We start from the raw sequence: 25,023 nt of genomic DNA, 5'->3' as shown, positions 1-25,023 counted from the left end.
TACAAGGCTTCTGGTTTGTGCTTAATTTCAGCATTTTTTGAATGAAGTCTGGCATTGTTTTAGAAGGGAAGAACTCAGAGTTGTACCAGCCTCCTTCTGAAAGTGATGCTAGTGAACAGTTAGTGTTTGTCTGACGCTTATGACAAACAAAAACATGTTGTGATCAAACACTGCTGGGGAAGGAAGATGCTGTTGCTCCAGATGCTGAAACTTATGTTCAGCGTTGATACATATGCATCCAGCCGGTCTGTCACCAAAGAAGGATCTAACCTGCTGAGCATTGTTTTTTTTTTTGTTTTTGTGACACGGCCCATTGGGAACAGATGACGTAACATGATGCAAACAGGCTGCAGTCAAAGTACATTATCGCTGGGATTGTAGTGGAGTATTTGCATGTGTGAAAAGTTGTTGGTGGTGATGGCTTTCAGAATTTCTTCTCCCACAGAGATAAACATTACAACAAGAGGCAAGAAAATGCCTGATTAAAATAACCGAGTCATAGAACGTTGTGGCATTTTACGTCAGAACCACATGGAGATGCTGTTCACAGAATGCAGTTACTATATTTAATGATACAGACAAAAACAGCCCTTATTAACATATTTTTGGGCGAGATTGTTAACAGATTTGCATAATTTCAGATCTGAGTAGCCACAGTTCGTGGTGTGATCACTGAGTGTATCTTAAGTCCTTGTGTGTGTGTGTGTGTGTGTGTGTGTGTGTGTGTGTGTTTGTGTATGCGCACACAGGCGATCACAGCTCCATCTGTGCATGTTGGCGGTCCACCGCAGAGCAAATCCCGGTTGGATACCAACGAGGTCAGAGCCAGTTTAGCGTGCTGGTCCTGAATGAGCCGACCATTACACTGGATTAACGTTCACACAAGAACACCTGCGTACACACAGAGCTACTGTACATGCAGGTTACACATCTACACACACACACACACACACACACACACATACACTCTTCCTCCTGACGAAAGCAAACTAACCCGATGATGAAATTCCAGCTCCCAGGTGACTTGGATAATGGTGTTGCCTCCGGTTGCCGTAGCGATGACAGAGGGAGGTTATAACAGGCAGGTCCCCAGAGGTTGAGGGCAGACTCCGTATCCGTGGTGATAATAACTAAGGAAACTAAGAGTCCCTCCATCACGTCTAGACAAATTAAGTGGGCAGAAAGTCTGCAACAATTTTTCTTACACACTTCTAATCAGATTTTAAACAGATTTGTCAGAGATGCTAATTCCAGAGGAACCCCCGAGACAAAGCTTAATCGCATTGAATATGAATGAAGATAATTCTTCAAACAAACTTAAATTCTCCTCAAAGAGTCAATGAAAACTTCTGAAGAAATCATTGACATGGACAAACGTGTTTACAGTTTGAAAGATGTTTGACCAGGAGGAAGTGATTCAGTGTGTCGGTTTGACCTTTTAAGCTCAAATAAGTCAGGAAATCAATGTTTATCCCAGACCGACTTAGATCTATTGATTCAAGAAATGCCTGAATGAACGGGATGCAGTGGGGCCTGTGTTTCTCGAGGTGCTCGGGTTTCACCATAACCCGATTCACCTCACTTTACCTCAGCTTTAAACGTTGGCAGCAATGCTTAGAGGATGAGCGAGGCAATCAATTCTACCCCACACCTTTTTTTTATTCTTCCTGTCACATATTCAGGCCAAAGGTTTTTTTTGGGGGGATGAGGGTGTCTGGTTTTTACATCTGCTCTGTAATTGAACTTGCGGCCGACAGGGAGTGTTAGGGGAAGGGAAGAGGGTCCAGCTGCCCTGTAATCAGTGAAACACACTACCCACTAGATCTGCTTCCCAAACGTCAAGTTCAGATAGCATTACACACACACCAGAGAGGGATAGAGACACACACACACACACACACACACACACACACACACACTTTTAAGTCTGGTCAGAGATGATCTGAGGGGGTTTAAGTAACAGCAGGGGCCTCCTTGGCAAGGTGATTACACGGCGCGTGTGTGTGTGGGCACGCACGTGCCTCGTGCACAAGCGTTGCCGCTCTGTCACCTCCCTGGTCTTATCTAAGTAAGCCGTCACATATCCTCCCTGGCCAAGCAAACAAATTCCCACAGCGATGCATCTTGTAAACAACCCGCAGACAGTCGGCCTTCTGCTCGATCCCACCACAATTGATTGATTAATGACTCCAAGGAAAGCAATATAACTTTACTGTAACACATAACACGTTATCCCACTCATAAATGTTTAAAGGCTACCAAGGATAACACAATAAAGTCCTTATTGGCATTGTGTTACGCTGCGCTCGCAGGACAAGCCTTTTCTTTCTCTTCTACATAGTGATTGTGTATCTGAGCCATTGTTAACCATCTGTAACACTCACCAGTCGACATTATCTTGCCTGTGATACAGTATGTTCCAGCCAGGACAATAAAGCCCTGTCTTGTTTGCTACTAGCTCGGACGTAGCCAAAGATGCCTGCGAAAGATGTGTGTGAGCGAGAGAGTGTGTGTGCATGCGTGTGTAGAGCTCCTGCGACACATCTCGCTCTCCAGGGAGTCTCCCCCTGGGACGAGAGCTGATCTAAGACACCCTCCCTCCTTATCCCCTCCCCCCTTCCCCTCCTCCACCACCTTCACCCAGCTCCCCCATGGCAGGCCTGGGCCACTCAGATAAGACTGTACAATTAATAGCACCGCAGGACCAGCACCCACAGGGACACTTCAAAGATTGTGTACGTGTGTGTGTATGTGTGTCCTTTCGGTGCCCTGAAATACATTAAACTGTTTCTCAGCCTCTGTGTGAGTTAGAAGATACATTGTGTGTGTGTGTGTGTGTGTGTGTGTAAGTGTAAGAATGTAAGAATTTATTGCAGTTTGCACGTTGGTGATGCAATATTTCTTTTTCTGACAACCCCCCATTTACATGTAATGGGTAATAAACCCTTTCCTGCTTTTTCTCCCCGCTCTTTAGCGCTTCTGATCATATCTCTGAATGCAGCAGCCATGAGCGGGCTCGTTCACATATAAGTCCCATTACACAATGACTTTGAGATGGGGATGCTTAGGCAATTTACACGAAGGGGGGGAAGAAGAGTTATAATGTCTTTGAAAGTGCCACACAGGAGGAGCGCTGTAGATTGATGAGAATGTTTGTTAATCTGAAAGTCGAGATAATCAAGAGACGCAAGCTTGTAAAGGATGATTCTGTTTTTGTTTGTTATTTACATCGTTACCATTTATTCTAATATTGTAGCCCACAAATTCATTTTTGAATCCTGGGAACTTTGCTACAACAAAGTCTTGACAGGGCTAGAATATATGATTATTCTCATTTCTGATTATTATGTATGTTTTTCTCTAGTAATTGATTTTATGATAAATCTTTTGGGCTAAAAGCTCAGAAATATATTTAAAAATTCTATTAAAAATGCTAAAGTAGCAGATTGCTGTCCCATACAACAAAGAAAAACAAAGCTGGAAGTTAGAATATTAAAAAATATTTGCAGAGTAGTTTTCTGTAGATCAACTAATCAATAAGTGACTAATCATTCCAGCTCTAATCTAACCCATTTCATAAGACGGTTAAGCCAAAAGTGAGTGCACCTGAACAGCGACTTCCAAAACTGCACACGTAAGACCAAAGTTGTGGGAATGATCCTTTAAGGCAGAACATATGACAGTCAGACACACGATGATGAAGCAGTGATCACGTTGCATGTGTCTAAGGTTTGCCTGGGAGTGATTTGGGTCACAGTTTCCAGCTGTGGAAATAGGTCACCTGGCTGAGACGGGAAGTGTGATTCGAACAACGGTGTAACAAAAGCACTCACGCACACACACAAACACACACGCACACACGTGTGGAGGGTGCTGCAGTGAGCTTGTCATCCTCATGATAACCCTCCTTGGTGTAGCAGACCACTTTATCAAATTGCAGTAGCAAATAATCTCACTTTAATCGCTTTACTACAACAAACCTGTATGTTATTGCATTACATTATGAGATTGTTGGTTTGTCTGTCTGTGTTTTTTAGCGTCTTTTATGTGCCTCCCTCGGGGTAAACTGAATTCCATTTCATCCTCAAATTATTGTGGCGATGTTGAACGCGTTTTATGGTTTATAAACCAACATTGCGTGCCGAGCTCTAACAACTTGGACAAGGGCTATGTGCAACTTAATTTTGTGCTCCTATATGGGTCAGCAGGCACAGTAGCTTAAGTCTGTATTTCCTTTCCGTGACTGACTGGATTTTTGGACACAGACGCTGCCTGTTTTCTGCAAATAGCTCACGAAAACATTCACAGACTTTACCCTGCTACAATTCTCTTTACTGCGGAATGTGCTTTTGGCTTTTCTAGCTTCCTCGACTGCAGCTTTTTGCTCTCATTTTTTTGTCAAACTATAAAGGTCTTTCGTCAGCCAGTGCAATTTTAAGAAGTAGCAAGAAGCTGGGAAACATTTTTGTCTGCTGGGAGCAGTAGCACGCCAAGCAATATGCGACTGGGGTGTCTGTTGACTTTAGTTGAACTATCGTCTTCGGGGTCAATCTCACGTGGCATCGGCCTCCGCTCCCCTGGCTTATTTGCCGTTGGTACGGTGATGGCTATCATGCCAGATTGAGAGCAAAGGGGGATATTTCTCCCGACCAGGCTGCCATCCTAATCCTCAGTGCCCAGATTACTGCTCCCCTCCCCTGCAGGATGACCGGCTGGCAGACTGGCAGGACTGTGAACCAGGGCTGAGATAGGATAAAGACAGGGAGAGAGACAGAGGAGGGAAGCCTGATTCCCCCTTCTATAATATACATTTGCACAGAACAGCATGTTTCACCATTTGTCAGTCTGCCTTTCTTTAGTCCATCTGTTGCTTGCTCTGGGTTAGATTCTAGCTTCCCAGCTTTGTCACCAGAGCCAGAAGAAAACAAAAACCAACCCTTTTACTCTTCGTGTTCTTATCTTTCCTTTTATGGGAGGATTCTCAAAATGCAAATTGCATGTTATCTGTTATTTCTCCAGTTGTTTCAAGATGTAGAAGGGAAGTGTAAAGGTTATTTCTGCACAAAGTGGCGTAACTGTTTGCCAGTAGGATCGTGCAGACACCACAATTTCTCATCTTTTCTCTATTAAGCCTTCCCTTATTTCCTCCAGCCTCCCTCTCTGTCTCTGGCCCTCCATCCCGACATCCTTTCTGTTTTACAGAGCGCTTGACCTTCCGCTCGAGCCCCCGAAGGCTTATTGTCCAATTCATCTGTTCTCCAATCTCTCCCCGTCTCTCGCCATTGTGGTTATTGTTCTTTTCTCTCACTTTCTCCTCCCGCTCCTGCCTTTCGCCATCATCCTGGGACTCAGATTTATAAGCTTGCGGGGAAGGCTCGGTCGACCCCCACCCCCCGCTTTCCTCCCTCAGTTAGAAGACAGAGCGGTGGAGAGATAGCAGCAGAGGCAGAACGAGAAGAGAGGATCGAGGAATGACACAAAGAATTTGAATGTCAGCGAGCAGTTGGCACAGATTTGCCTACCTATGCCCCAAGCAGAGAGGAAGTTGGTTTATCTCTTTGAATAAGAGACAGGGAGAGGCCAGAGGGTGGGCAGATAAGGTCAGAATGAAACCGGGCACCAAGAAAGCGAGTTAATTAAAAGATAGCACGCACGCAAACGACTTTTTAAAGAATGTTCAGAAACTTTCTGCACTCCGTTTGCCTTGGGTTTTACCATTAATGAGCGGGATGGGATTTGATCTGCGCTCACTCACAGATGGCAGTGTAGGAATCGAGCAACAGACCCCTAAATAACCCCATGTGGTGCAGATGGCCCTGTGTCAAGACTGATGGCCACCAGTGTTAAGTTGCCATGTGCTGAAGCCGCGGAGGGCTGGGGACAAGAGGGGAATTTACAGCCTACTTTGTGCGTGTGTGTATGTGTGCAAGTCTGCGCGTGAGGGATTTACTGATTTCCGCCCTACCATAGCTAGCAGCTCATCGCGTTGACCTGTGAGGGATGTGAACTTTGTAGACGCATATTTGATCCATGCAAGTGTAACCTGATCTGTGTGTGGTGTATATGTGTGTGTGTGAGAGAGAGAGTTGCTTTTACCCCCATTTGACTGCAGTGTGTGGCTCTACCTCTATGAACTCATTACTATGCATTTTTGAGAGCCGCTTCCTTAAAGGTGCTATATGTACGTTTTTGCTATTGCTATATAGCTAACGTTTGCATTCACAGCTGTTTACTCATCAGTCTAGAAGAAACACTGCAAGTTCAGCATCAACATCAATGTTAACTCTTGTTTTGCCTCTATGTCTATCACTTTTCTATTACAGAAGTTAGCATGCTAATCAGCTAGCCCCTACCCATAACACCACTTTGTGATAGTGAGTCGCTGTAGCGTCCAGTCTGCCCTCAGTCCAACATGAGAGGGCCAAGACACGCTGATAGCAGATAAATCACAATATCTCATGAGAATATGACAACATCAGAGCCATTAGCAGAACTAATTACATTTCGAGGAAATGTAGGTGGAGGCTCGTGGCTCTGCACAGCTTAAACCTTGACATAGTTCCAATAAACCAATAAAACTGTCCTGTGCTGACGGAGTGATTTATCATTTGGCCGTTTATACGTTTACAGGCTGTAGATCATGCGCTCCCACAACCCAGAGGTGTGACTCCAGTTTGTGAACTTTGTCACTGTGTCAACTCGTCACACAAAAATATAAATATGAGTTTACACATATTTGGAATCTTTTAGTGGTTGCATTCCCGATGTCAGTGGTAAGCAAGAAATGTGAACTGACAGATGCAGCAATAGAGGGTGTGTATTATCAACACTGTTTTTCTGTGGAGGCCTTATGGTTTTGAATAATAATTTAATGAATTAGACATCTAAAAATAATAAAATTCATGAATACAATATGTCAAAACTCCAATCAATATTACTGTAAATTGTCAGTTCAAAAAGTGTTGCAATCAAGTGAAGTGCAGTTCTTTCCAAAATGTTCTTTTTCCTAAATCTGTTCCCCAATGACACCACTTTTCGTCACAAAGTCTGTGTCAATTAAAAGAAACAAGTTATGTGATTGGCTGTTGCCTTGGTCTGAATGAGAGGACAGCCAATCACATAACCAGCTCTGCCCTTGTTTGTTCTTTACAGTCAGGTAAAGACTTTGACCTTATTTTACCGTTATTACCTGTAATGCAGCGTGATGTTTACTCGTCTAATTAATAGCCTCAGTGCGACAGTATCACACCTGCGAGGGTTAATGCAACACAATAGGCCTGCAGTAGATTCAGCGTCACCTCCAGCAGCCCCCCTATCCATTCACCTATACAAAATGTTGCAAAGCAGTGAAGCAACGCCACATCTGAATTAACAAGTGTCGCTTCCACGGCCTCAAACCGATCATTACAAGCTTCAAAAACGTTTACCTCCTGGGGCACAATCGCATCGGGTGCCATTACGTTGCACAGGTGTTGATTTTAGTACATGCACCTCATGTTTGGGTAAGCAGCAAGCTTTCTCCCATGCTTAGCCTGGATTCTCTGGGCGCAGTTGAACGAAAATAGAAAAAGGAGCTAACGGCTGCAGAGAGCACTGTCTTTTTCTTCCGACCGGTGTGTAAATACAGTCAGCGTGTATAAATGGAACATAATAGAAGTTGATAAAGTCCATCTTTCCACCGATACACCAGATACACGACTGCTAAATCGATCCGAACATTTGAGTTTTGAGTCTCAGATTTAATCCAAATTGATTGCCCCCACCGGCTATTCTCATCTTGGAAGAGGACTTTATGCCCCCGGCCTCTTGGAGAAAATCAAGTCTGCAGGAAAAAATATGCTATCCATCTCACAAAACAGCATTTGTTTGCCTGCCAGGGCCTTCAAAACCATTAACAAGATTAGGGAGCACACAATGGCAACAGTCCCTCTCCTCCCTCCCTCTGTCTCCTTCTCTTTCTTCCCCCTCCGTATTCCCTCCTATTTTGTTCTAGCTCATTTGCCAGTACAATGCAGACATTCAGTGGTTTGTCTGCGCCTCCTCTCCTAGGGGGGAACCTCAGCAACAAAACCTCCTTATGCAGGCCGACACACACGCAGAGACGCAAATCAACACACAGGAGCGTCAATTAACACAAAATTTAATACATTCACGCCAGAGGCAGGACTCTCTCTGTCTCACATGCACACAAACACACACTCCCCTCGCCTCCAGCCAACCCGCTCTTATGCTCAGTATGTGCCACACTAAGGGAGAGAAATGAACCAAAAACAAATCAACAGAGGGTTATATAAACACTATACTGTCCTGGAAAAACTTGAAAACAGCCTGCATGGGCACAGAGACCTATGCTGTTCCCATAAATGGCATTGCATGGGGCAGTTGAGTGGGCATGTGTGCTTGTGCATGAACATCATAGAAAACAGAGGGTGTATTGGATTGCTCCAGGCCTGTTGTTTGAGGCAATTTATTCCTTTAAAGCTATTGATTTTTGGTGTCCGTCCTTTTTCTTTGCTGTTTTTTCAGCAGGATTTTTCCGCACATTTGAAAACACCCGATGGCAAACACAAAGAGAGGCAGCTAGTGTGATGTTAGCAGTGCCAGGTTAAGAGTTTGATTTAAGAGCACAGAAACCACACCCAAAATGTTGAGGAAATTCAGTGTGGAAAATTCCCTTCTCTTTCTAACACCTCATCTCTGGCTTCTCTCCCTCTTCTCATCTTAAACCAGCTCACCTCATCCTACTTTTCATCTAACACACTAATCTCCTCTCCTGTCGCGGCCTCTCTATCTAAGTAATAAAATTTAATTGCATCCGTCTTGCATTTTTCACTGCAAGCGCTCAAGGAGTTTAACATGAGTGGTATATCTCATTAATATCTCCCCCTCTCTCCCTCCCGTCCATCTCCCACCTCTAGGTGCCTACAGATGTTTCCATGGGTCTCTTGGCGGAGCCCCAGGTGGCCATGTTCTGCGGTAAACTCAACATGCACATCAACGTGCAGAGCGGCAAGTGGGAGCCCGACCCCTCCGGCACCAAGAGCTGCATCGGCACCAAGGAGGGCATCCTACAATACTGCCAGGAGGTAAAAGCAGGGGCGCGCGGGGCGATGCAACAGAAGCCGCTCGCCTTCTGTTTTATACGTGCAACTGTTTATCTCCCCCGCCGAATCAATTAAGTCTGATAGTACAAGACGATACAATCCACCTTTAAAGCTGATATGAATCTTAATTACATTGAGGTAAAAAGTAACAGCTGGAAGGATGTAGTTAAGATAGGGAATGCAGATATTGGATGTAAGGATGGTTTAAAACAATAATATTATCAAGGTGAAATTTCAGGGTTTATTTAGCAGCAGCACTAAGAGATGTTTTAATTCATCATGGCTTGAAAACAGCTCTACTTTGGCCACATGCGCTTTAATATATGGATGCGTTGAACCGTAATTACCCAGTGTTTATTTTGGTTTGAGCGAGCAGTAAGCTCGGATGATACATTTTTGGGTGGGATAATTTACATTTTAGCCATTAAGCTGACACTCTCTCAGTAAATTACAATGATTGAGCAGGTAGCGGCGTAGCTTCTTTATTGAGAGCACTGTAGGGGAGTTCACACCAAGCGAGACTGGATTGTGTTTTTTTTTTAATCTTCTAGGGGATTTAGAGTTTTATTTTGGGCAAGTGTGAGTCATTTTCAAACATTTGCAGTGCCAGAAAACGCCTGAAAATGTGAATATCTGTCTTTTTTTCTTTTCTTTTTTTTCTTTTTTTTTACAACCGACTGCACAAACTACCTCAAAGTATGATGTGTATTAAGGGGCAGACTGAGGTATTTGTTTTGGAAATATAGAGCACACAAGTCCATCATGAGTGTGTTACAGAGATTTGTCTTTATTCACCAAAATCCCCCAATTTGGCAGGACGACACGACACCGAAACTCTGCTCAGCAAACAAGCTGCTTAAGTCCATGTGACTTTACTTTACAGGCTGGAGTTATTTTGTTATTAGGCGAAGGCTAACCAGACCAGACGTAGCAGTACAACACGGTCAACTTCTCTGACGTAGAAGCTTGTGTGCAAAACAGGAAACATAGTTTTTTTTATATCTAGAAACTGACCGATTTTTTTCCTTTGCTGCAGTCCTCTCGAGCCACAAGAAAGCATTTCATTGGGGAATATTCCAGCAGCGTAGACAATCACTGTGTAAACCAAAAGGGAGTTGTCTGATAAAAGGAGGCGATGCATAGTGAGATTTCTCTGAAAAGCATTTAAAGCTCAAAGGAGGATGGGTTCATCTTTCCTGTGTCACCGCTAATAACAGATATTTAACAAATCAGTCACGGGTCCCTGAATTCAAACACGCGAAAAGAGAAGAGGAGGTGTCTTGGAGGAGGATGAGGGGAGAGGTCTTTGGAGAGGGATGACACATTGAATATTATGCAGAGGCAGATGTCACGCATGGCTGAGGAGAACATAGAGGTAAACACTGCAGAGTCTGCCAAGCAGAAACAGCCTCTAATGTGAAGAGCAGGGTATTTTGGAAAAGAAGGTTCCTAAATGTATTCACAAACTTCCCAAAGTAATAATCAGTCTCACGAGGGCAAGACCCGAGGTTCCTGCTGCCCATCAGGTGCTAAAAAGGTTAGTCCTTGGTCGTGCTGCGACAGCATTATAATGTGCACTCCTGTGTGCGCAGGTGTACCCAGAGCTCCAGATTACCAACGTCGTGGAGGCCAACCAGCCAGTCAGCATCCAGAACTGGTGCAAGAAGGGGCGCAAGCAGTGTCGCAGTCACATGCACATCGTCGTGCCCTACCGCTGCCTGGGTGAGTCCGGTTTCTATTTCCACTGAGTGGACAACAAAGATTTCTAGGAAGCAGTGTTCATTCTTAGGGTATTAAGAGCAGGAGAAGCAAAGGCATGATTTCACGAGTTACCATGGCAACCAAGGAGTTAGTCAGCTTTGCTCTATTTGGAGATCAGTGTTGGTTGGTGTCTTCAGTCAGTCAGAAGGCTGGGGCTGAAGCTGCCTGTTGTGTATGAATTATAAATATGGATATTGTTTTTTGGTTTGTGTTTTTTTTTTTTTTTGTTGCAGTGGGAGAGTTTGTGAGTGACGCCCTGCTCGTCCCTGACAAGTGCAAGTTCCTGCACCAGGAGCGCATGGACCAGTGCGAGAGCCACCTGCACTGGCACACCGTAGCCAAGGAGGTGAGTACACACACACACCTGCGCCACTGCAACTGTTAGTATGAATGAATCCTGATCTCTGTCTCTGACCCGCTCTCTCTCTCTCTCTCTCGCTGCAGTCCTGCGGCGACCGCACCATGAACCTCCATGACTACGGGATGCTGTTGCCGTGCGGCATCGACCGCTTCCGGGGAGTGGAGTTCGTGTGCTGCCCCGCCGAGGCGGAGCGCGACGCCGACAGCGCCGAGCAGGACGCAGACGACTCCGATGTCTGGTGGGGCGGAGCGGAGACCGACTACTCTGACAACAGGTACACACACACACACACACACTCAGATAAATGAGGGCAGAGCAGAGGCAGAGTCATACATCAGCGCTCGGATGATCACAGATACCACCACTTTCATTTTCAATATCGCCATGAGGGGAAAATTTCTCTCCTTGAAAGCAAACAGCAGGTCGGTTATAATTTAGAGTCGCTGTCCTCCTCCCCCTTCTCATTCATCCTCCTTGTCTTCCTCATCCCTCGTTCTCTGACACCTCTCCTTCTCCAAATTGCTCACGTTGCCTCCATATGTCTCTTCACTCCCCCCTCACCTTCATCTTCTCTCCCTCTCCTCCCACCCCCCTTTCTATCCCTCCCAGTATGGTGCGGGAGCCGGAGCCAGCGGAGCAGCAAGAGGAAACCAGGCCATCTGTGGTAGCTGAGGACGACGAGGAAGAGGAGGAGGAGGAGGAGGCGGAGGCGCCGGCCGAGGATGATGACGAGGAAGAGGAGGAAGAGGAGGAGGAGGAGGACATGTTGGACAACGACCAGGACGGCGACGGAGAGGAGGACGAGGAGGCGGCGGCCGACGAGGAGGAAGAGGAGGAGGGAGACGACGACGTCGCCGACACATTCGACGACAGCGATGACGCCGACGAGCCCACCACCAACGTCGCCATGACGACCACCACCACCACCACCACCGAGTCTGTGGAGGAAGTTGTCAGGGGTGAGGAGCGTTTCTCTCGTGGGAGTGTGTGTGTGTATGTTCAGGTTCACAGCTTCCATTTTACATATCTTTGTTTGGCTTCATTAACAGGGTGTGTGAAAAAGCTTGGATGCTTTTCCAAATTTAAGCCTTTTAAAGAAATGTTAACACAGACGACAGGTTTCTTTACATTTAGATTAATGCTGAACAAGCTGAGTAAAACAACATACAAGATGCGTTTTCCCCGTTTTTTATGCTTTGCTAAACACAGTCGAACTTCATGTTCCTCAGCAATTAATTTCCTGCTGTCAGTTTTCTTACTGTGCTCGTTTGTCATTTCACAGTTTTCATTAGCTACGTTCCATTAGAATCAGAATTGACTGTACCAGCTTTGTTTCTTCATTAAATTCAATTGCAAGCAGCATTAATAACGCTCATACCTGACGTTCCTCACATACCCTGTTACGCAGCATCAAGTGTTTTACTTCTGCAAGGTGAGACTTTTGTGGTAGCTTTGGTGACAAGTGTGTGTATGTGTCCTCCAAGATGTGTGCTGGGCCAACGCAGAGACAGGTCCCTGCCGGGCCATGCTGCCCCGCTGGTACTTTGACCGCCAGGAGGGCCGCTGTGCTCAGTTTATCTACGGCGGCTGCGGAGGCAACAGGAATAACTTTGAGTCAGAGGAGTACTGCCTGTCTGTCTGCAGCAGCGTCAGTAAGTCCCGTCGGCGGCGGCTAAGCTCAGCCGGCCGGCTCGCCGGTCTGAGCGGCAGCTTTTTGTCTCTAACCCTCACTTTTAACTCGCCGCCTCTCCCGGCTGTCCACTAGATGATCATTAACAGCCTCTCAAAGGTTTCTGGCTCGGTGTGCCTCTCTTCCAGACGATCCCTACCCGTCAGCTCCTTCTTCCTGGCTAACATTTACCTTTTCCTCCCCGCCTGTTTGTGTGTGTGCGTGTCTGTCAAGCAAATTAACACGTTTGCACCAAAAACAAGACTTTACCTTTCCCATAATCCTTTGTGGATTCTTGAAACCAGCAGCCTAATCACCTGTACGCTCTCTGTTCTCTTTGCTTTCTCACTTGTAGGTGGAATCCTTCTGGTGTGAGACGTTTTGTGCAGCATTTATTTTTAGCATTCTACTTTGAGCCACACTGGATCTAGTTTTATTTTGAAGGAAACATTATATTACACTGCTTTTTAGAGTCCTCAGTGAAGAGACTCTTAGCTTTGGAGTTTATTTATTTCTGTTATAAATTAAGCGAAAGACGGTGCCAAAAGCTGCACGCTCCAATAACACTGGTTAGATACATAGGATTCATTTTCATGGACAATTTGCTTCAGAGGCCGAATGGCACTTTAGATTTTTCTTTACATTACCACGGTTACAGTGTCTATGCCCTTTAAAGCACGTAGGATAACGACCATAATTTCAGTGATTCAGTCATTTCATGGGCATCATCTTATATATTACTTTAGCATGAATATGAGCTGTAAAACCGTCCAGGTAGGAGTTATTTCGCAATAATCCCCACCTCGCCGCACACCATCCTTCCCATCCCTGCCACGCGGTAGGCCTGCTTGCATTATTCCACCCTTGTCGCCGAGGAAATACGTTCTGGCTAATTCGTCCAATTCACTTAAATCGCGAGTGTCAAATTACCCCCCGGTGCAATTTTGAAAATGTGAAACCAGGCAGTGGCAAACTCATCAATACATCATTACATACTCTCCGGGCATACCTGCCTCCTATATCACATCACGGTGATTGATTATCAGCGGCAGCGCTGACAATGGGGATGATTGCTTGATGATTTTCGCACAGTGTTAATATATTTATCCACTGAATTTCTTAACAATCGCTCTGTGTAAGTAGATGCGATCACTCAGTCACAAAGTGAACTGATTGGATTTTAAGCAGTAACTCACTCCTGCATTAACAATCTATTTTTCCCCCCTGCATTGCCAGGACACTGTGTATATGAGTGTGTGTTTGTGTGTGTGTGTGTGTGTACAGATGGGGGCTTGTGTGTTACAGTGGGGGAGCAGAAGGCAGTTTAAGTGTTTGGCTGTGATGCTGATGTCAGTGTTGTGTAAGGTTCAGTGACCTTGCTCAATATGTGCGTGTGTGTGTGCGCATGCGTCTCAGTCACGACGTGCACGATCTGCCCCTGCAGCAAAATGGAGTCATGCTATCTCCATCTCTGTATTTTTGATCTAATTTTATCCACAGTGTGAGCGAGAGTGGAGGTGCATGCTTATGTGCGTGTGTGTTTTGATGGGGGGATTTCTGCTCTGTGTAGAGTAGTGGAGGTGAGAGAGTGGCGCAGTGTCTTTTTTTCTCCCCCCAAAGCCAACGCACACACACCCCCACGGACGTGCACACGTACTCTGTACTCGCACGTGCGGTCGGTCACAGTCAGTCTCAGATGGCTGTTTCTTGCAAGTTAAGGAACTTTGTAGATAGCACAAAGCTTAAACGACTGAAAAACACTCTCCTTCACATCTGTTTCTCGTTCACAGCCAGTAGTGGGGAATAACATTTGCGATACACCATTTTGCTCCATCACTGACAGGCAGTGTCTCGCACAGCTCTATTTTACACATCTTTCATAAGGGAAGCACTGCATTGTGGCATTTTTATCAAGAAGTACTGTAATAGTGGATGCTAAATTGCTCGCTCCATTTTGTGACCTTTGGAGGGCACTCGGGTGAAACGGTGCAAAGTAAATGCACCGAACTAGATGGCAAATAGGTAGTATACGAGGAAAGGGAAACTCCAGGGGAAATATGTGAAAATGTAAACACTGAAATCTTTTTAAAAGGGGTGAGTTCACTCATTTACGACATTATCGCTTACCTCCAGTGTTATTTAAGCACTCAAATAGTTTTATTTAGCCAGATTTGAGATATCTGCCTTCTCCTCGACACAACAGAAGTGAATAGAATTTCATCTGTGGTGCTCACAGCATTGAAAAATATCACCGTTTCTGTGGACAAGAAAAAGTCCCTTTGTGAAAACAGTTGACACTGTGCTCTGGGGATTATTAGAGTAACGAGGACACTAATTCTGAAAACAGAGAAAAAGGACGTTGTTGTTGGATTTTTTTCAAATGTAATTTTTCAGTGCTGTGAGCACCGCAAGCTGACCTCCATTGTATTGAGACAGACACATCTCTAACCCCGGGTAAATAAAACTAAAACTATCTAGGTGATAGTACAGGTTTAAGTGGGAAATATGTTTTTTTTTGGGTGAACTGATCCTTTAAATGACTTTGAGTACCAGAGGGCAACAAAACACTCGGCTCAGGTCAAAGCGAATAACATCTCTGCCGTCGTCGTCGTGTCCTGTGCAGTCATGCGCTCTCATCAGACATAACCAATTTCACATGACGAGCGACCTTCACCCCTACACACACACACACACACACACACACACACACACATTCGCATACCTACCACTTTTTCTAGAACACTTATGAGAGATAATCAACTTTCCACTTTGATTAATTCAAGGTTTCACGCAGTATAATATAATACGATCCACTTATATTTCTGGCCGGTGAATGGAGCACATTTTGCTCTGTGCTTCTGAGCCCACAGGATAAATTCCAGCGTCAGTGTTTTGGCAGGAGAGCCATATCACTCTCTGAATGAAGTTATATAAATGAGAGAGGGGTTTTGTCTCTTTACTACAAAGGACTGCGGGTCATCTGAGGCATTCACTTGTTTGCTTTTGGAGGGTGCTGGCTTCCAGCTACAGCTACTATCTAGTTTTCTTTCTCTCTCGGCCTCGCACTAACCCTATTAACCCATCTCGGGCTCTGTGTTTTTTCGTGTTTTTGTGTGTGCTGAGGCTCTCTCTCTCTCTCTCTGTCTACTTCCATTTCACGCAGTACCCACAGCCACACCCAGCTCCCCAGACGCCGTGGACCACTACCTGGAGACGCCCACTGACGAAAACGAACACGCCCACTTCCAGAAGGCCAAAGAGAGCCTGGAGGCCAAGCACCGCGAGAGGATGTCCCAGGTTACTGTTGATGGGTTTATTTTTTGTTTGTATCTACAGCTTAAGTTATGAGCATCGCCACGCATGCGAGTACGGCATGCAGGGAGAAGAGAAAGCAGGATTTTCTTTGTAGCAGGAAGAGGATAAAGATATGTCTATGAATAGAAAATAGAGGGGTGGCAAGTAAAACGAATAGGTGCGTTTGTTAATCCCTCCCGGGTAAGCCAGTCGAGCCATTTCAACTTTAATTGTATTCTTTAATCAACCGGCTCCTTCTCCGGCAGAGGGGCCAGATGGTCCTGGGCAATGTCACCGTTTCCGAAAAGCTCCAGACGAGAAGCGCCCGACGACCTCAGCGAGGCACTCAGGGCAACGTTTTTCTCTTTGTGCAGGAGTTTGCGCGCCGCTGCGATTTCACACAGTCGACTTCACCCTTACAGATACCGTTAGGTCATGTCTTTGGTACAGGCCCGAGCTGATTTAGAAAAATATCCCCCCGGTGAGTCAGAGAGGATGGAGGATGTACAATCATCCTTCCAAAGAAGATGAAACTGGCTAAAAAAGGGAACTGAAATTGTTGATTTCAGACTTTTACTACAGTTAATCATACCGTCACTTTGACCGTCCAATGTGATTTACAAAGCAGAAAACTCTATTGCATCAACACGCACAATCTGAAAGGATTACTTGCTGGAGGAATCTAATATTTACCCTCCGCAGCCCAGACGTTATCGTTTCACAGCCGCGTTAAATGACATCTTTTCTTCCTTTTAGACAGTCGTGAAAAGATCAGACCTGTGCCACAAAGAGAAAATAGATGTTTCACTCAAGTGTAAAATCAAGCTGCAATAGAACCTGTGAAAAGATGAACTAGATTGACAAGTCTAATTAATGTTTCTCCTCCCTTCTCTTGTACTCAGGTGATGAGGGAGTGGGAGGAGGCTGAGAGGGAGGCCAAGAATCTCCCACGTGCTGACAAGAAGGCTGTCATCCAGGTAAGACGCGCACAAGCTGGACGTACACAAAACCACCCGAGTGAGTTTTTTGACGGTGTCGTTTCATCTTTCTGCGTATGCGCTCGTGCAGCGTTTCCAGGAGAAGGTGGAGGCGCTGGAGCAGGAGGCGGCCAGCGAGCGCCAGCAGCTGGTGGAGACTCACATGGCCCGGGTGGAGGCGCTGCTCAACGACCGCCGTCGCCTGGCTCTGGAGAGCTACCTGACCGCCCTGCAGCAGGACCCGCCCAGGGTACGTCTCTCGTACAGCGGATGCAGGAGGTTGACAGTTAAAGAAAAGAGGACCAGTCACTTCCTGTCAATCACGGTCCATTTAGTTTTTATCACTATAACAAATTACAGCTTTAGCTGGTTTGTTTCCCGATCCAGACAACACATAAATACATCACATCGTCCTTCCTCTGCTCTTAACCATCTGTCTCCCCACCCCCCGGCCATCTTTTGTAGCCTCGCCACGTCTTCAGCCTGTTGAAGAAGTACGTGCGCGCCGAGCAAAAGGACAGGCAGCACACCCTCAAACACTTTGAACACGTCCGCATGGTGGATCCTAAGAAGGCAGCCCAGATTAGACCTCAGGTAATTTTCCTCTTCTCTCTCTCTCTCTCTCTCTCTACAGACCTGTACAGTGTGAGTACAAGGCTGCTTTTGTTTGCTGAAGGAAAGCTGTTGCAGGTTTTTTATATATGTATGTGTGTACACGCAATAGGTGCTGACCCACCTGCGTGTCATCGAGGAGCGCATGAACCAGTCTCTGGGGCTTCTCTACAAGGTGCCCGGCGTGGCCGACGACATCCAGGACCAAGTTGGTGAGTCAAGACACTTGCGCTGAATCATTTACCGTTAAAAACTAAAAGGCAGAAATCACAGCCTTTAAAATACCCAGAAAGATAAGATGGAAGATGGATGGATTTTTTTTTAATCCAAGAGCTGTTAATAGAGAGCGAAGGAAATAAGAATCACAGAATGACATGACTGTTGTTAATGTGAGTTTTAGATGTCTCGTTCAGTCAGTGTGACAGCTGACCTTGGCGTGAGTGAGATACAGAGGAAGACGCGCTGTCCCGATTGTGCCGCATGTAACAGAGAGATTGAATGCTCCGAATTCCAGCCCCGAAAAATACAATATTTTTTTGTTGATAAGGGCATGGGAGGCATTTGGCCTAATTCTTCTGTTCGGAGTCAAATGAAACTGTTTGCCGGGGAAGATAAATCCCCCTCCCTCCCTCCCTCCCCTCACGTCCCTGCATTTGTTAAGGTTTCTGTGGGTTTTGGGGTTTATTGGAGTTGCGTGCGTCACACAGCCATCTGTGTCTCTGTCTCGGAGGCCGTCACAGTCTGTGCTGGCCGGCAAAACACACACACACAGGAACAAACATACACAGAAGAAGCACTATTCAGTCATTACTAGGCAGCAGGTTTAATAAAGAAATTGAGATAAACATTTCTCGCCGGCTGTCTGCCCCCTCTGACTGAGAGACATTAGTCTGAGTCATTGCGTGGGATATACTATTTTCTTTATGCAGAAATAGAAAAGATGCAACTTTATAATCTCAAAGCGTTTAATAATGAAACTGCCTGAAAGCATGACCCTCTTTCCTGTTTCCATTTCCTTATTCCATCTCCTCTGAACTCCTTCCTTCTTTCCTTCCTAAAACCCCCCCACCCTACCCAGAGCTCCTGCAGAGGGAGCAGGCGGAGATGGCCCAGCAGCTGGCCAACCTGCAGACAGACGTGAGGGTGAGCTACGGCAACGACGCCCTGATGCCCGACCAGGAGCTGGGAGACGGCCAGACCGACCTTTTGCCCCAGGAGGACACTCTGGGCCTGGCCGGAGTCGGCTTCATCCACCCCGAGATCTTCAACCAGCCCAACACCGAGAACCAGGGTAACTCACCGACACGCTGGGTTGTTGACGAGCAGCTACGTTTTGTTGACCTGAATGTCGATTAAAATGACATTGAAATTTCTCTTTTTCTCCCTCTAGTCGAGCCCGTGGACTCTCGCCCTAACCTTGACAGAGGCATCCCCACGCGGCCAGGTCGGTGCCACTGTTGAAAAACTTATCCTGTTGTTGTTAGAAAACCAGGCGGACGGAGTTGACAGCCTGCAGATATTTACGCTGTTGACTTTCTCACACTCTGCATACCAGGTTGCTAGGTTACCGAGTGTAAAAGTGTTGACCAGCACTTTATTCAAAGTCTCCTATCAGTGTTTGCTCACTGAAGTGTGCAGATTGGTCCCAGTGAAGGAACGCACCCTCTGGTGGCAACACTGAACGTCCCCATAAATCCGTTTGGCCACACACAGGATGAGTCACAGGGTCACAGGGGTTGTAAACATCAGATTAAATTAAAAAGTGTCCGGAAAAGTCTTCTAGGGCTCTACAGACCCGATGTAATTGAACGTATGGGAACCACTTTATGATAAGTCAACCTTTGTAATGGGTTAATTTAATATTTGTTTACAGCTGATCCATAAAGATGAAGTAAATGACTCATTAACCATCGATAAAGCTACAACCTGAATAACCTCAGTAAAAGGTTCCTTATTAGGAACCAGCGTATGTGGCTCATTCTCAGCCATTAAAGCGTATTCCCTGGTTTCCCGATGCTCCTTGTCGCTTTGTCAAAGCAGCCTCCGGGACAACAAAACATATTTGCTCAGGTTAAGTAAGGTCTCCACTTCAAATCCATCATAAGACTAGAAGGAAAGTCAAGAAAAATATGCCTCCCTCTCTCAGCTATTATTTGCACACAGCCAACTCCACTTGACCTCCATTAAGGCTCCAGCTGCGGTTGTTAGTAGATTTGTGACGCAGCTGCAGGGTCTAGGCATACTGCACACTCTCCGCTATATGCGTCACGTTCATTTCATACCGCCGTCACACCCAGAGCTCAGCCGCCCGTCCCGCTTCGGCGGAGTTTGATTTCAGTAAGTTTGTGAGCGAGGAAGAGAAAAGTGTCACCATCCATAATAGATAGTTCTTCTCCTCTCCTCGCCAGTGACTGGAATGAAGATGGAAGCTATTCCTGAGATGCGGATGGAGACGGAGGACAGACAGAGCACTGAATACGAAGTTCACCATCAGAAACTGGTAAAGCAGCACACACGCAAACACACAAACCAAACTCCCTCTACCGCAAACAAACAGTGCAGATACGCAGATAAGCTCATTTGAAACGCAGGGAAACAAACGCACAAAGATGCATTCACTGACACGTGCGAGCTTGCACTCTTGCCCACAAGTACACACACACACACAGTCAGGCCCACGTTTCCACTTTGTCCTCTCGGTAAACTCCCAAGGTTGTCACCATGGAGACAGGTGTCCATGGAGACTACGGCGATAACGCGTGCGTCACGCCTGGCTGCTCCTCTCTAAAAATCTCACTGTCCTCTCATCAGAGTTTAGTTTTGTGCCGTTTGTATCCGTCAGCCACAGGTTATTGTGCTAAACATAATAAGGCTCCAACCCAGTTCTACATTCACTCATTAATCTCATCCAATATTGTAATACTGGCACAAAAACCCTCAATCCACCCTCAGTCAAATTATAATCCTGCGTACCTTATTCCTCTCACCTAAAGGCTTTAATCCCTTAATCCCTGCGTTTTATTACATATCACATTTCTTTAATTCGCAAGGAGCAGTCAGTGTGTCGAGCAGCCCCTTTAACTTAATTTGACATTCTCTGTAACCCCAATCAGCGGCCTGCAGGATTATCACGGAGGAGGCTCTCCGGCTCGAATCCCCACTCCCCACTCAACGGCATAGGTGGAGATGTCAGGATTTCGTGCTTCTTTAAATGGCGTGTATTAGTATTGCGTCGCGTTGTGTTGAAGCTGAGTCATGCTGCATCACAGCTTCTTTGTGCTCGGCCCCGCTTTCTGTAAATCACAAGACAGTCACAAGAAGAAATTAAAGCCTCCGCCGGGAAGTTATCCCACCAAAATAAGCGGCCTTACTGTATTTGTTACTGTCCGCATGTCACATCTTTCCCCAGCAGTTGTTTTCAGGCTAAATTCCCCTCTGTAACGACAGGATTTTAAAAAATGACAAAGCAGACACGCGATGGGAAATGTAATTACGCAAACATGCCCCGCAAAACGACTTGTGTAAATGAAAACAGGGAAGAAACAGAAGTAAATGAGCTGTGGGTAGTAGCGGCTACAGGAGGTCATTGTCTCCCAGAGGGGAAGTGACATCAGAACATTTCTGAGCACACTGAGTGAACTCTCCTGCCGCGTTGAAAACAAAGCTGCACTTATATATTTACACAAAGACACATCATCTTCGTGGCAGAAAAAGAGCTGTGTAGAGGAAAGACCTCGGTGTGGTAAAAGAAAATTTTATCAGGTTTTGATTGGCCGTTGCCACGTGACTGACTCCCCCCCCTCCCCTCTCAACTCCCACAGGTCTTCTTCGCTGAGGACGTGGGCTCCAACAAGGGCGCCATCATCGGCCTGATGGTCGGAGGTGTCGTGATCGCGACCGTCATCGTCATCACCCTGGTGATGCTGAGGAAGAAGCAGTACACCTCAATCCACCACGGAGTCATCGAGGTGAGAAACAGCTGACCTTCAGTGCGTGCGCGTGTGCGGTACAAGCTGTTCTGCGCGGCAGTCAATCTGGTGTGTGAGGGTGATGCTGCGCACGCACGTGTGGGTTCAATCTGTCTGCCAGCGTAGCCCTTGTATCGGTGTATGTGTGGATGTGGCAGGGTACACGTGTCTGAAAAAGCCTTAAAAATGAAGAGCGGGAATTGGAAACTGGAAGTTTTTGTGAATTACTTTCAAAACAATCATCCAGGAAGCATTACAAAGGTCTTAAGAGATTATCTTACACCTGTGTACACTATATGAGCGTTTGCGTGCGTAACCTCACCTCCCCCCTTCCGGCTCCCCTCCAGGTGGACGCAGCTGTCACCCCCGAGGAGCGCCACCTTGTCCAAGATGCAGCAGAACGGCTACGAGAACCCGACCTACAAGTTCTTTGAGCAGATGCAGAACTGAGGGAAATGTCACAACGTCCACACACACACACACACACACACACACACATGAACACACACATACGTAAACATCTCTACCCCCCCATACATCACACCCACCCCTTCCCCATCCCTCTCCCCTCTCTCCAATCCAGCCCCCACGCCTCCAAAAAAAGGCAGATCACCGAGCGACTGAAACAGTCAGTTACGAGCATCCAGAGCGACCGCAGCCAAGAGGGGGGGAGGGGAGGGATGGTGGTTTTGGACGCCGTGGGCCAAAGCCAGTTTTGCACCAAGTTTGTTCACTTTATTGGAGCAAGTCGCCTTTTAATTAAAGAAAGGGTTTTTTTTAATACGTTGCTCTGTCTCGGCCTGCTGACGTACAGGGGGGGTTAAAAAAAAAAAGAGGCCCCCGCCCAGTGCATCGAAACAAACCCACCTATAGGGGCGAAGAAGCGGGTTCTCTCCACACTGATTCAGGGCCAGTGTATAGTTGGGGTTGTTTTTTTTGTTTTTTTTAGGTGTGGGCTTGTGTAGGCAAATCTGACCACTGATCAGTGGGATAAGAGGCGCACGCTGACCTGGGCCTCATTTGGAAGAGCTGGTTGCAGCAGATGATTCAGTCAATTCAAATCATCCCTCTTTGCATTCTTTACCACGATTATATAATGACATAGGTTTAAATCAAGCGACGTGGTCTTTAAATGAGGCCCAGGGATTCCCCTTCTACTGCACCACTACTGCACTCACTCTACAGTCTACACTGGAGTACAAGTGAGCCCCCTCTCCTTCCCCTCCTCCATCCATCCCTCCCTCACTCCATCCTCTTTTCTTTGCGCATTCTTACGACAGCTGGGCTGTGTTAAGTCACACAAGGCTCTTAAGGATATCCGGAGATGCTGACGATAACGAATATGTCGACGACGACGGTAGTAACTATTGTATTCTGAACGAGCTGTTTTTATTTGAGTTTTTTCTCTATGGTTTCCAGTTTTGTTTTTCAAAAAAGAATGAAAACAGAGAAAAAAAAGAGTCAACCAATGTAAAGTCCTTTTTTTAAATTGCGTGTAATGTTACTGAAGTAATGCTCAAGTCTTAGCCGTTCCTATGTAGTGCATGACAACAATGACAACTGGATTTGGAAAAAGAAAAAAAACAAAAAAAAGATCTTAACGCTGCTCTCTCTCTCGAGATCCTTTCTCACATATAGATTGTCATTCTAGCAAGATTGTACATTTAGTATCTTCTCGTGATCACGTGACTTCAAACAATGATGAAAAATATATATAAATCTAGATGAACAGGCTCTGCTTTGATATCATGTAAAATACACATTTAAAAGAGATCTGTGATTTTGGAATTTAAGCGTGTTTGTCATTTCTTTTATTATTTGATTAGATTTCTTCTTTTTTTTACCATGCTACGTTCTCGAAGCTGCAGGAGGGGGGCCAGCTTCATCTGTGTTTGTACATGATTCTGATTCACTGAAATATATTGTGTGTTCAAAACCCTCGTGCGTAGGGGCTTTCAGAAATCAACCTATTTAATTTCTTTTTTTGCTTTTCTGTCGGGTCCATGTTACTGTGTTTGAAAAGGGCGCGTCACGGGGGCGGGGTGAAGGTTACAGGGAAGCGGGAAATGCGCGAGAGGTCGGGATTGGCAGGGACGGGAGTTGGGATTATCTCTGGCCATGTACGTGTGTGTGTGTGTGTTTTTTTGTCCTTTTTTCAGTCTGGTGTTTTGTCCAGTCGAAAGCCGACACCGTCTCTTCTCTCTCTCTCGTCTTTTTTTTTTTTTTTTTTTTTTTTTTGGTTTTGTAATTATTTCGCTTTGTGCTGATAGAACAGGTGAAGTGCTCAGAGGAGGAGGGAGGGTGAGGAGGGGGAGGAGGGAGAGGTAGAGAGGAAATGACTTGCAGTTCCGGATGGATAGCCAGCCAGGCATGCAGTCTGTATATATAATGGATTTTCAGTCCTCCCTGCCCCTCACCCACCCACCCCCCAGAACCTCCTTTCCCTTCCCTCCTTCCTTTCCTTCCCCCTCCTTTCCCTTCAGGCATGCTGCTCACCTCTCCCAATAGGCGTTCACCATCGAAGAGAGCTGAGAGGGAGTTGTAGGCAAGACCCCCTCCCTCTCCTGTTCATCCTCACACATCTCATGTTCAACATTTGTCACCATCTCAACATTACAGAAAGAAAAGCAGCGTGACCTCTCACTCTGTTAATACGTCTAATGGCAAGTGAGGAAGCGGTCGAAGTGGGATGTATATTCGGAGGCAGGGGCGGGGTGGTGGTTTTCAGAGGGTGCTCATTAGAAGCCCAACAGAGGGCAGTAGAGTAGAAGAGGAAGCAGGATTTTCTTTCTATCTTTATCTGTGGGTTATATATTGGTTTTGTTTTCCACTGTGTAATATTGTGCAGGCCATTTGCATTGACTGGGAAAACGCTTTCTACACTGTATTCCATAATAAAGTTTTGAATGTACATACAGATGCTGCTTCCTCATGTTTTGTCACAGTTCAGATCTGCAGCCATCCTGTTTTACTCTAATAATGTGCGTTTACGTGTGGTCTTAAATATCAGAGAGTAATAATCTGGTCAAAACTGATATTCCGCTGTTGGCTTTTTAGCTTCATGTAAGGAGGTCAGAGGTCATTGTCAGATGGAAAACAGCAGACCGGAGCTGACAGGCGCCGCAGCGTGACGCCCCAGGACACATCAGAGGGCCTCCTGACTGTCATTCTGAAGGTTTCGCATTACACAGAAAGCAAACAACATTTTAGTCAAACCGCATCCACACTCTAGATAATGAGTTCCACTATTAAATGCCTATACTGTACTGTTCTGCAG

At 46.0% G+C, this 25,023-nt stretch overlaps 1 protein-coding gene across 2 annotated transcripts in view; it reads left to right on the top strand.

The window, feature by feature from the left end:
- The window catches only part of appa (amyloid beta (A4) precursor protein a), a 32,454-nt gene extending 7,791 nt beyond the window's left edge, over positions 1-24,663 (top strand). The window contains exons 2-17 of one of the 2 annotated variants that reach the window (XM_018660880.2): positions 8,919-9,086; positions 10,697-10,826; positions 11,099-11,211; positions 11,310-11,500; positions 11,836-12,185; positions 12,711-12,878; positions 16,059-16,192; positions 17,092-17,166; positions 17,258-17,416; positions 17,632-17,760; positions 17,891-17,990; positions 18,857-19,069; positions 19,169-19,222; positions 20,187-20,278; positions 21,600-21,746; positions 22,094-24,663. In XM_018660880.2, the coding sequence (XP_018516396.2) occupies positions 8,919-9,086; positions 10,697-10,826; positions 11,099-11,211; positions 11,310-11,500; positions 11,836-12,185; positions 12,711-12,878; positions 16,059-16,192; positions 17,092-17,166; positions 17,258-17,416; positions 17,632-17,760; positions 17,891-17,990; positions 18,857-19,069; positions 19,169-19,222; positions 20,187-20,278; positions 21,600-21,746; positions 22,094-22,180 (2,310 nt within the window). In that variant the 3' untranslated portion in view covers positions 22,181-24,663. The remainder of the gene's footprint in view (positions 1-8,918; positions 9,087-10,696; positions 10,827-11,098; positions 11,212-11,309; positions 11,501-11,835; positions 12,186-12,710; positions 12,879-16,058; positions 16,193-17,091; positions 17,167-17,257; positions 17,417-17,631; positions 17,761-17,890; positions 17,991-18,856; positions 19,070-19,168; positions 19,223-20,186; positions 20,279-21,599; positions 21,747-22,093) is intronic. The other variant, XM_051065957.1, reaches the window with a different exon arrangement.
- Positions 24,664-25,023: the final 360 nt, after the last annotated feature.

Source organism: Lates calcarifer, linkage group LG7_2 (assembly GCF_001640805.2).
Source record: "Lates calcarifer isolate ASB-BC8 linkage group LG7_2, TLL_Latcal_v3, whole genome shotgun sequence".
Classification (NCBI taxonomy): Eukaryota; Metazoa; Chordata; class Actinopteri; family Centropomidae; genus Lates; species Lates calcarifer.
Note: the sequence above shows the minus strand (reverse complement) of the source record. Positions and strands in the feature narration are given on the sequence as shown.